Raw genomic sequence first — 12203 nt, 5'->3', positions numbered from 1 at the left:
TGATTTAGAAAACTAGCAACATAAAAGGTACATTTCTTAATGCAGTCACAACACCAGAAGATAAGTAAACACATTTATTTACAATACAATTAAAATCACAATATTTATGTTGGAGTAAAGATCTCTTTGGACAAAAAATAACTTGGAAAGAGTTGATCTTTAAAGTTTGAACTTCAATGACTCTGAGTCTGAACCCTCGAGAAGTTCATGCAGCGGCCCTTGGGATGAAAGAAGACAGACGCTACAGTCACATATACACACACACACTGCTGCAGTAAGATACCAAACACACCAAGATGTAAAGCTTTATAAATGACATGATTAAGAACATGCGTCACATTCTGCTTATTCGGCAGATCTAAGACTGCTGAATAAGCAGAATGTCTCATCCGCTAATATAAAGCAACGTGTTGACTTTAAAGCATTGCTTAAGTTAAGATTGCTTCCAAACCGTATCTCCCCTTAAACTCATGGGCCATAAGTTCTTAGTTATCAACCCCTCTAAAGCAGTGTGAAAAACACAGCATCTTTGGAAGGAGGGCCAAACATGCTTGCAATGTCAGCCAGCAACAAAACAAAAAACAAGTTCAAATTTTGGGCTTTTAATTAGATCACTGTCATCAAGTAAATCTCAGAGGAACTGAACATAAAGATAAATACCCAAAGTGACATCAGTAAATATATAAACAAAGAAAATCCTAAAACGTTGGAGCTCATTGGAGCTTTGTTTGCTGACGCACAGTGTAAGCATTGAATTTGAACTACTCATACAAATGTGTTGATGCATGTAAGCTATTGTCTGTTTGTTGGGTGGAGAGTAAGAGGGCAGCAGCTGGGCTGTTTTATTATCTGTTATTATCTCATCAAATTACTTTGGAGTCATGAGGGTTGATCCAGTTTCGAAACAATTTCAGTGTGACACCCTACGCCCATATTTGATCAAAGACCACTCATTGGTGGCTGCGACGAGACCAGCCGTAAAATTGAGGATGCTCAGAATGTTTGCCTCGTTTAATTTGGACGCTATTCATTTTGGGTAAAGATGTTACCTACCTTGTCGTGAGGTGTCGGCCTCATGATCGCCACTCTGTCGTATTGTCTCCTCAGTAATGCCAGCAATGCATCGAAACGGCCCTGAAGGTCAAGTCAGGTCAGTTTATTTCAAAAGAAACATAAGAAAACAATACAGATCAACAATGGTAAATATGCGGATAATGGCATTTACAGTATTTGTCATGGGTTTTATGTGTATGTGCGTGAGAGTGTCCATGTATGCATATATGTTCATCTGATGTAATATCAGTGATAGATTCATAAACAGAGCAGTTTCTTTACTCGGGGTTAATGAGTATTACCTTAATGGGAGTGTACCATTTGGACTGTGTTGGGCGGTTGTAGACTGGAGGAGGTCGAGGTGGGGGTCGGAGTATGATAGGCTCCTCCACTTCGTCTGGTAAAGTGATCACAGCATTTTTGGCTTTCTCCAGCCGCGAGCCTTCCTCTGTGGACCCTTTCTGACCCCAACGCACCTACAGACCATGGGTACAAGTTACACATATCACTGACTCGTCTCTTAGTGGCAGCATGGCAGCCAGAGATAATAAAAGCAACACACGTTATCTTCACAGTATCTGATGGTGATTGTCAGTCAAATACTGGAGGTTGGCAAAATAACTGTAAAAATAGGAAGGGCACCATCAATGTGGAAATCATGTATATTTTGATGTTAATGTTTTTTTGTGTTTTTTGCTGACCTCCATGCGTTTGATTCCTCCAGGACCTCTGCCTCCATAGTATGAAGCATCTACTGTAGGCCATCTGTGTTGTGGTGAAAGTTCCTCCTCTGGTTCCTTTGAAACAACAAAAAGGAAACGGAATTATTTGTAAATGGTGAGAGAATCGCCTTTTTGTTTCTGAAAAATCAGCAAAATGTGAGAAATAAAACATGCCACTGATTCACATTTGTAATTCAGGTTTGTACCAAACATCGACAATCTTTCCCTCGACATAAGAAATCAACATTCAGAAGTTAGCTGTAAAAAGTAAATTAAAAAAAAGTTGTCCTTTATTTCATTTAATCATTTTTACCTCTTCACATCTTTCATTTTCTATGCATCTTTAAGGTAGGTGCAGCTGTGTCAGAAATCCTTACACTGTCTAATTTGGAAATGTAGTCACTGCCAAAGTTGCAGCATGTGGAAAACTCCAAACCTCAGCCTCAAAATGTCCCCGAAACCTGCTGCTAACGGAAGAAAAAAGTATGTTTGCAAGAGCCTGTGGTCTACTCACAATGACAGGAGGTGGAGGAGGTGGGCGTGAGGGGGGTGGGTCCCTTATGACCTGTAGAAAACAATATGAAAAAGCACAACAACAGTCACTCAACATTGCCTGAGGACAAAATGTTGGAGAGCGTATTTACTGGAGGCCTAACTCAGACACTTCAACATGTGGCCTTCCTCCATATGGAACAATAGTTATGCATCATGCTTCACCCCTTTCGGATATGCACGGACATGCAAAGACTGCAAACTCACCACAGTGCAGCAGAGAGGCCAAAACCACCAGAGTAAAGTTAGAACCAGCAACAGCAACAGAGCCAACAGCAGCCACAGCACCCAGGTCCCATCTGACTGAAAAAGAACAATAATCATGGTGATGGGTTTCTGTTTCCTGTGTTACTACCTTTACCACTCAACATTATGTGCAGGTTGTGAGGTCAGCGTTTCCCTTTATTGTAGCAGGAAACATATTCATACTAACAAATGAAGATGTCATCATATCACAAGTTTATTTGATCTTTTAGTAGTATTGCTACTTACACATGTTGTGGCATAGATGGTGATGGGGCTGGAGATGTAGGATTGTCCATTGTTTAAGCTGACCAGCACTTCGATTGATCTGAAATTATTAACACAACAACAACAACAACAACAACAACAACACATTAACAATTAACATGTGATGTTCACCAACATTCAATGTGTTGCGGGAAAAAAGTCTCTCTTCATTCTATTCTACCTTTTGTTAACTGTTCATCAATAATTCAGCCTCTTGATGATTTTAGTTCCAGCAGATTCCAGCAACCTTTTCACTGTTTAGTGTGGGCTTGTAAATGAAGCTACTGCTTTATTTTGATGTCAGTCCAGACCTTTCACACTACCTTGAAAACCCTCATCGCATGTTTTTATATTCATCCAAGCAACATTTAAGCATCAGTTTTGATTGTGTGCCGGTCTTAGTAATGGGACATGAGGCTGTGCAGAGTGAACCATTAGCAGCCTGTACTATTCACTGTTTACTATATTTTAATGGGTTTTGATCCCCAGCTGCTAAAGTCTACATATTGAACTGTGATGCTGAACAGCCTGAGGCATAGCAGTGTGTGAGTGTGTGTGAGTGTTTTTTGGGCCAACCATTCCTTTCAAATTCATTTCAAATGGACCTGGTTTATATAGAAAGGATAAAGCAAATCTACATATTTGAAGCCAATCAGAGATTTCTGTAGGGACACAACTGAATACTGGAGAAAAAACTCTTACAGTGAAACAGGTTAGGACAACATGAAGGTAAACACTTCACAATGTTATAATATATGGGCTCATGAGCTAAAGATATTGGGATGTTTACAATTTCTCAAATTGACCTTCCACAGTCATTCTCTCTGAGAAGAGGAAGTCAATGGTATTCATTTTCTTACCATTTGTTGACCACATTGCCTTTTTTTTAACTTTATTGTTTGCGGTAACATAATTTGGTTTCAATTCGTGAGGTTGGAATCGACTGAGGTTATTTTTTGCTTTGTGCCTGGAGACGACCGAACTATGCATGAGTGTTCCAGGGAAGAGTGGGTGTAGCACAGTGGGGGAGAGGTGATGAAAAGCGAGAGGGGACAGATACAGAGAGAGAGAGAGAGAGAGAGAGAGAGAGAGAGCGAGAGAGAGAGAGAGAGAGAGAGAGAGAGAGAGAGAGAGAGAGAGACGGGGCTGTTTGAAGTGGGTGAAGTTAAATAAGCTTTGGCTCACGCTCTAAATGCCACAGAGATATTCTGGTCGGACTGGCTTCAGTTCATCCAACACTTTGAGCTGTTCTCAGATGGTTCGACTGTAAACATTGTTCTGGTGACTCTCTCTGTTACACACCCAGCAGATTTCTAGTTCCTAAATTTAACCTGCTCTAGCTGCACAGGTATCATGATTAGATAAAGGATATATAAATATGGACAAGTCATTTAGGTGTCTGCTTTTGAAATTGTTGCCACACCTTCTCATCGTCCTGATTTGACACCATAGCTCACCACTTGCCCAATGATGCTCATTTATAAACTTGGGTTCGGTCGATGTCGTCAGAGAAATGCCTAAGTTGTAATATCATCAAATTATGTCATGCCAAATAACTTTCAAGAACTGTTGTTTTTGTGTTATCAATTTTTTTTGGCACAGAGATGGCTTTGAACTGACCGGTCTTTTAAAGGAATTCACCAACTATGGTGAAAATGAATCTTCATGAAAAGGATTTGAATGTACAACACAGGAACTGGACAAGAGAACAAGGATAGAAAGGACAAATGAAAAAAAAAAACTGATTGCTGTTTATTTCTTTGGTTACAAACTTCATAGCCCATGTAAGGAACTTTTGGTTTGTGTGGATTTTGGTGCCCTTCTGGTACATCTTTTCTCCTTCCTGTTCTTAACCTGTACATGTGTAGATAATGTTTTTTGACACCCCCCCCCCCCCCCCCAAACGACTGCTTTCCTTTAACAGTCAAATGCATCAGTCATCATGTATATTTGCTGTGGAAAATGTAAAAAAGAATGTTTCTTTAGCGTGCTGTAAATGGTCTCATCTGACACCTACCCAATGGCAGAGGTTACAGGCATTAGAAATGACAATATAGAAACGTTTATCTTACTGCTTACGGTCATTTTTGCTTTTGTAGGTCATAAAGATGAATTAGTATCAACGACATTCTTTTTCCCAACCTGTCAAAAACTTGTGAGCAGATGTTTGGCGTTAAACAGGAAACCTTTTCCTAAAGCTTTTTTCTTGCTTCCTGTTTACAGTTTCACAAAGACCTTGTGTGAACGTGTGTGTGTTTGTTTGTCTTCACTTACTGGCCAACTTCATGCAGCACAGGAGCCGGACACAGCAGATATCCATCTTGAACTACTGTTGGCTTCTTTTCTGAGTAGCAACAGAAACAACCTGTTAGACGCGTTTCTGCTTTTAAATATTGATTATCCTACAAAGAAAACAAGACAAACATTTTAAATGAATAAAGTCACAAATCACGCATTTGTCCTGTGTGCATTATCAAACAATGGATTTGATAAATAAATAACTTTGAAATGTTCAATGAATGAAAATACATATTTGTTTGCATTTTTCCCTTTTCAGAGATGTATTGTATCGGTCAAAGAAAAAAATCCATTCAACAGAATGAAAGAAATTCAAGCAGGAAAGATAAAAAAAACAAGCTGGTAAGAGGAAAACAAGGAAAATAAAAAGTCCCTTCATGTCCTCACCCTGACACTGATCCCAGCCCCCCCTCCACCGATCTGTTAATAGACTGATGACGACGAGAACATCTCCTCCCTCCCCTCTTCTCAGTCTCATAATGCCTCCTCTGTTCTCCAGCTGAAGTCAATAAAAGCGTCCCCTGTTTGTTCCTGCACATCATGACTCTGACTTTCCACTTCATCAAACAGATCTGCACATGGTATCACATTGCACTTCATCAACGCTGTTATTAAACATTTAACATTCCACATGGATCCATCTTCAGCATCAGCTTCCAAAAGTGCACTGAAGGCTTCAGCAGCACGCCCCCGAAGTACAACAGACAGACACGAGCATGTTGAGTGTGGACAGTGTGAGTTATTCACTGACCATAAGTGTTCTCATTGACGGTCAGGGAGCAGAGGATGTTGTCCATCCTCTTGGATCCACTGAAGCCGCTTCCCCTCAGCACCACATTAAAAGACTCTGAAACATCAAAAACACAACTCACAAAACCACAACGCATACGAACATCACAGAAAGCAGATTCAGCACTCATTAAACAGCAAATACATTTTTCGCAAGCTCCTCTGTAAAGTCTCAAGCTGGATGCTAGCATCCGTATGTTAATAAAAAGCTACTCATAACGACTCTACCATGGTATTGCTTAGCAGGAATAATGTTTTAGTTCTTCGTCTCTCAACCGGAAGGTTGAGGGTTCGATCCCCAGCTCCTGAGGCAACATGTCCCCAAGACACCTAATCCCAAATTGCTCCCGCTGCTCCATCGCTGCCATATGAATGCGTGTGAATGGGATTAGTTACTTCTGATGGTTCTCACTACAGTGAATGGGTAGGTGTGACATGCGGTGTAAAAGTGCTTTGAGTAGTCAGAAGACTAGAACAGCGTCCATTTATTAGCATTCTAGAAATTACAAATAGCATCAAACACTTTGTACAGCTCAGGCTGATATCAATATCATCAACTCTTCAGGTGTTTTGTTACACACCAAATTATCTGACGCAATTCAACGTTTTAACTTCTGATGGTGAAGAATGAAAATGGGTTCATTAGAATTCATCCTGAGGGGGAAATGAATGTCTGAACCAAAACTTGTAGCCATCCATCCAGTAGCTTTTGAGACATGTCACTTGGATATTTCCTCTTTTACAGTGGCACTTTAATGAGTTCATAAGATAACCAAAGTCACTACGCCTCGTCCTTTGGGTCGAATGTCTATGCCGAATATTCATAGCAATTCAGACCAGGTATTTCACTCTAAAGTGGTAGACTATTTCACTGTACAGTTTCTACGACTTGATAATTACTCCTGGGGTTGAAGTCCATTTTGCATATCTGATTCACATTATACTTTTTTGTCCCATCACAGAGTTGTTGAAACAAACCCCGCACCACTAACTTACTTACCATTCACGCAAACGCTTGACGGCTCTATTGTAAAAACATCTGCACATGTTTGCTTCAGGATCTGTGTGGAGATACAAACAAATGGCAACGGTTAAGGGTTGTAAGTGTGAAATCACTGCTTGTTCTAATAAATGTTAAAGTGCATCGTTACGGGATGTGACCTCACAGAGTTGACGATGTCTTTGAGGGCATGAAAGCCAGACAGCACTGGGAAGACTTGGTCTGTGCTGTCTGCTATTTCAGCAAGCTGTGACAGAAATGAAACAGAACTTCAGTTTTTCAACCTTTAAATTCATTTCATTCAAGCAGTACTTTTCATTTAATGTATTGCTATATCTTTCTGGGAGGTCTTCTGCTTGTTTAAGTTCAGCGTTTAGGGAGGCAAAATCAGTCTGAAGAGATGAAAGCTCTGGCCAGCTGGAGAAAGCTTTCATCCCCTGCTTAAATGATAGCACAGGAAGTTTGTCCGGCATTATCTAATTAGAGACTGATGTAATTATTTCCTCCTTAGGCTGAAAAGTACACTGGGTCAGTAACCGGGCACCAGAACACTTGCACCGGTGGGCTACTGAAAACTGTTCTTGTAAGGAATTATGCAATTTGGAGGCAATTTAGATCTGCTCATTAATTCTTGTTATTCAGACTTACTGTCACACTAATATGATATCATGAAAATTCAATAAAAACAAAACAACACTAGCAGATGATGTATTCAGGATGTTGTACAACAATGAATGTCACTTCAACTGAAACCTTGGTGTATTATATTTCTCTCCAATGTTTTTTTTTTTATTGTTATGTTGATTGTACAAAAGATCAGGGAAGCTGCAGCATTGCTACAAACACTGGTGTTTTATGGGGGTCATGATTTTTTTTCACCCTATTGTTTTTCATTCAGTCAGGTCACACAGCAGAAGACATTTGGGTTCATTCTTCTTCAACATGAAAAAACAACTCTGCGGAGACATCGGGCTTCATACTCACTGGGTTCATTGTTTTCAAAACAAACACAACGCTCAATTCCAATAACCTGATACCTCCACAGGAAGAAATCAAAGTCTCTCTTGGGGAGAGAGAACTCAAACCAAAACGTATTCTCTGTTTTTACATAAACCACATTTAGCATAAACCACAAGCTATAAACCCATGTCAGCTGCTTGCTGCTCGATCCGTAGGAGGGGTCAAGATAAGTTCCAACAGACAGAGCTATGAGGTCAAGGTGGGTTAAAAAATCTGGGCCAACACACAAGCTGATACAAGTGCTGGCCACAACCTTTACACACACAGACACACACGGACACACACAGAAAGTCAAATAAAGTCCAATGAATAAACAACAGGCAGTATCAGTTACAAAGAGAAGTGTTCTTTCTCACAGGGTCGCTGAAAGTAAAGGGATAAGAGGTAAGAACAAAAAAACAACTGAAGCCCTCCTACCTGTTTGTGGTCAAAGTCCATGACCCCAACACAGTACACTCTGGCTCCAAAGCCTCTGGCTGTGTCAGCCTGGGAAGAACAGAGCCCTGGTTACTTTTAAGCTTTTTCTCATATACAGTGGAAGCATCTGAAGTGAATCAAAAATGGGTAATTGGTCAATTAAGTGGTTAATATTTGTACAGTACATAAAGCTTGACCTTTACAAAATCTTACGTTGAGGTATTAAATCAAAATATGCTTTGTGTCTTCCAAACAGCAGCTCCATCGACAGCATGGTAAGAGAAATATACATTGACAATTTTACCTTTTTTTCTTTTTTTTTTTTCTTCAAGTACGCATAAAAATGCCTAAAAGTGGAAATCATAGTGCACCAATAATGAACAAAATCCCCAAATTAAGAGGGCTAAGCATATTTAATGAGCTTGTACTATACACTATAACTGAACTAACAACCATTGGCTAATAAAACTCACTGTTCCAGTTACAGCATTACTACCCCCACCATTACAATAATTCTATGTGTGTTTATGGTGGTTAGGTGTTTGTTTGATACCTCCTGCACACTCAGCTCAAAGGGGAAGACCTCCAGCTTGCCATCAGTCAAAACGATGATGATGGTGGATGAGGGTGAAGTCTGTGCCTTCATCTGCTCGGACACCTGGGGAATGGAAGTTTGCCAGAATGTAGTATCACTAGTATCCCAGCACAGTCCAACATAGTCATGTCATATACTGTAAACCACAGCCAGGAAATGCCTCCTAATGGGTGTACTTACTGCCCTCATGCCTTCATGCATGTACGTTTCACCCGCTGGTTTGATTTGGCTCAGCTTATTCAAGCCCTCATCTATCTCTGTCCTGCGAAGCCAGATCACAAAACATAGTCAACACACTAAAAATAGAGACTGATAAGAGCTCGGCTTATGTGTTAACTGGTGATTTAAAAAAAGAAAATCTATCAGTGAGAAATTGCAGGAGAAGAAAGAGGAAGAGCAGGGTGGGGGTATGGTTGGGTCACTGGGGAGCAGAAAAGAGGAAAAAAAAGGAAAGAGATAAGAGAGAGGGTTAAGATGAAGACTTGAGGACTGTACCTGTCTCCAGTGAGTGGCAGTATAACAACAGCTCTGGCTGAAAAGACTATGTAGGAAACCCTCATTCTGGGACTGAAACACACGAAAAACAACTCAATGAAACAACATGTTCGCACACCAAACAACATCTTGATGCTTTATTTATTGTGACTTTTAGAGCAAAAGAGTTCTGTCTGTTTCCATATGTAGCAAATGATACTGTATTGTGTAATATGTATTAATAAGACGGAAATATCCTTCAGTCATTCCTGAGGTGATTTCTTTCACTCTGCTTGATCATGAACATGCTACACTCTGGCAAGAAATACACACATGCACAAACAGGATCCTCTTGATGTGCACTAATGGAGCTCTGCATCAAAGATGAGATGTCAGAGTAAAGAGGGCAGTTTTCAATGCCTTGCTCAAGGGCACCTCAGCAGTTCCCATCCAGCAACTTGAACTGGCGACTCCCCAGTTCTCAACCCAAGTTGATACAGATTAATGTGACATTGCATGAGTACATTACTTTTGGGCAGATGTAGTTGCCTTGACAACAGATGGCTGCTGTCTCTTTAGCTTTCTCTACTTTATTTACTCTGTATCCAGTTCTGCTGCTGAGTCTAACATCTGCTTACATGTTAACTGATCTTCTTTTTTTGCACTTGTGATTACTGCGTGCAATAACAGTAAAGTTGTACTAATCTGGAAAAAACTGTAAGACATGAAAATATAAGTTGGACACAATGAAAAATGACACAACACCATGGCATATAATATTATACACAAAGCTGTAACAGAACATGAAATTGACATAACGTATAAAATGCAATCTGTTAATAACAAGTGTACAGTTTTGAGAAGCCAAAACATGATTTCACCGTACACAACTCTATAAATACGACAAAGTTATAACCATGTAATGACCATGACCCTCTTGACATAAATAAACACAAAATATGAAATAACAAATCAATTCATCAAGCAATGCAATTCATCACATTTTATTTTATTGAATCCCAAATCACTGGCTATAGCATGGAGGGAATTGAACCCCCATCACTGCTTTCTCCTTGCTCGACGCTTCAGGCTGTCAAGGAGTACAAGACTGTCTGTTGTGGTCAGCACCACCTTCAACGTCTGGCTGTAAAAAAAATGTTTCTCTCATATTTAGTAACCACTTATTAAACCTAAAGATATCACACACACCCTCTGCACCCAGAGGGGCTTTGGAACAGTTGGTGGACTTGTATGACGTCTGCAAGCCCAAAAAAGACATGGCCTACTTTTCAACTATTACTGTTTTGCACTATAATTTGAAGACCTATAACTACTACTCACTCTTTAAATAGTCGACTTTCATTAGTTTAATTTCTGCTGTATGACTTCAGTTCAGCCTTTATGTGCCTTGTGGTCTTTAAAAATCTTCTCAGTTGGTTTTAAAACAGTGGCTTATAAAGTTTGGGTTTTAGCACAATCAAATATGAAGAGGAGGAGAGAACGGAGAGAGGATCAGGAGAATAACCATCCTGATAATAATGTGACGCACATAGCAGCCAGTTAACTTACCTGACAAACCTGTTGGTGAGCTGCTCCACAAACCCATAGATCTCATCCCAGTGTCCCGACACGCTGCCTGACCTGCAGAAAACAGGAGCGATGAATGACACTGAACAAAACAAGGAATATCAAAAATAACAACAAAGCATTCATGACTCGGGACAAAACAAGTGTAGCACATCAGGGGAGTGTCAAAGATGCATCAATTAATTTAAATACAGGTTATTTGAACATGCTTCAAATGAAGAGATGTGATGAAAAGCCAGTTCATTGCAAAAAAAAAATAAAATGCTGGTAGAAATACATTTAAGAAATATTACGATTTATGTAGTGGACTGGTTTTGTAGCAGGATATTTTAAAACTTTCTTGCAGCTAAAAAGATCAATCTAAACACATGACATACGTTGCTTAAAATAAACAGAAGAAAGAGCATGTGTTGTTTTTTTCATAAAACCTTTAAGTAGTCTACTTTTCAAACTTAGAATGAACAGACCGAACTGTAGCAGGATATTAACGTGAACTTTCTCCAAGTATTCACCTAAAGAGAGGATTAAAAATAAACAGTGTAAACCTGCAGTGAAGCAGCAGAGAGAGCAACAAGGAAAACTAAACACTACCATACATGGAGAAGACTGCGTAAAGACAGTCTCCGCAAAAGGTAACAAATATTGGGCTAGATCATTGGAGCAGCGTGTTCTCTTTCCCACAGCCCTAGTCCATCTCCTTACCTGTCCAAAACGAAATAAATATCAAATGCTCCATCACAGGAAGCGTCTTCACCGTCATGAGGCGATGAATTCACACAAGCAGTAAGAAAAAGTAGGAATATGCAACATATCCATATCCGATCCATAATCCATGCCATTCCCTACATAATATCTGAAAGATTTGTTTAGAAATCAGTCGAAGCAACTGAGACCATCATCCTCAGTGCATCAGCCCGGAGGTTCACATGTTGAATGAGTTCGGAGAGGAGGCTGTAGTTCATGTGGGCTTTGACAGCTGACAATGAAATAAACGGGGCAGGGCACACAGCTGCTGCTGCTGCTGCTGCTGCTGCTGCTGCACACCATGTCAGGCTCACAGCAGCAAGGTACAAACACAACTTCCCTCAGGGCTCTTCAGATTAAACTGAACTATTACTTTAGAACTATGGACTATTACTGATACAAAAAAAACAACACAAATATAATTATAATATTTGTCCACGTC

General features: G+C 40.0%; 1 protein-coding gene across 1 annotated transcript; it reads right to left on the bottom strand.

Annotated features, from left to right (window-relative positions):
- Nucleotides 1–60: 60 nt before the first annotated feature.
- On the bottom strand, nt 61–12009 carry LOC132992624 (anthrax toxin receptor 2-like). The gene is made up of 17 exons (XM_061062057.1): nt 11720–12009; nt 11000–11071; nt 9452–9523; nt 9137–9218; nt 8915–9019; nt 8362–8430; nt 7091–7171; nt 6925–6985; nt 5887–5982; nt 5112–5181; nt 2820–2898; nt 2535–2630; nt 2290–2340; nt 1755–1850; nt 1356–1529; nt 1054–1134; nt 61–218 (listed from the first exon to the last, which is right to left on the bottom strand). Exons 1-17 carry the CDS (start codon nt 11854–11856, stop codon nt 174–176), a joined length of 1467 nt encoding a protein of 488 aa, XP_060918040.1. The 5' UTR covers nt 11857–12009; the 3' UTR covers nt 61–173.
- Between the last annotated feature and the right edge of the window lie 194 nt (nt 12010–12203).

This window comes from Labrus mixtus, chromosome 17 (assembly GCF_963584025.1).
Source record: "Labrus mixtus chromosome 17, fLabMix1.1, whole genome shotgun sequence".
Classification (NCBI taxonomy): domain Eukaryota; kingdom Metazoa; phylum Chordata; class Actinopteri; order Labriformes; family Labridae; genus Labrus; species Labrus mixtus.
The sequence above is the reverse complement of the archived record's forward strand: the minus strand, read 5'-3'. Positions and strand labels throughout refer to the sequence as shown.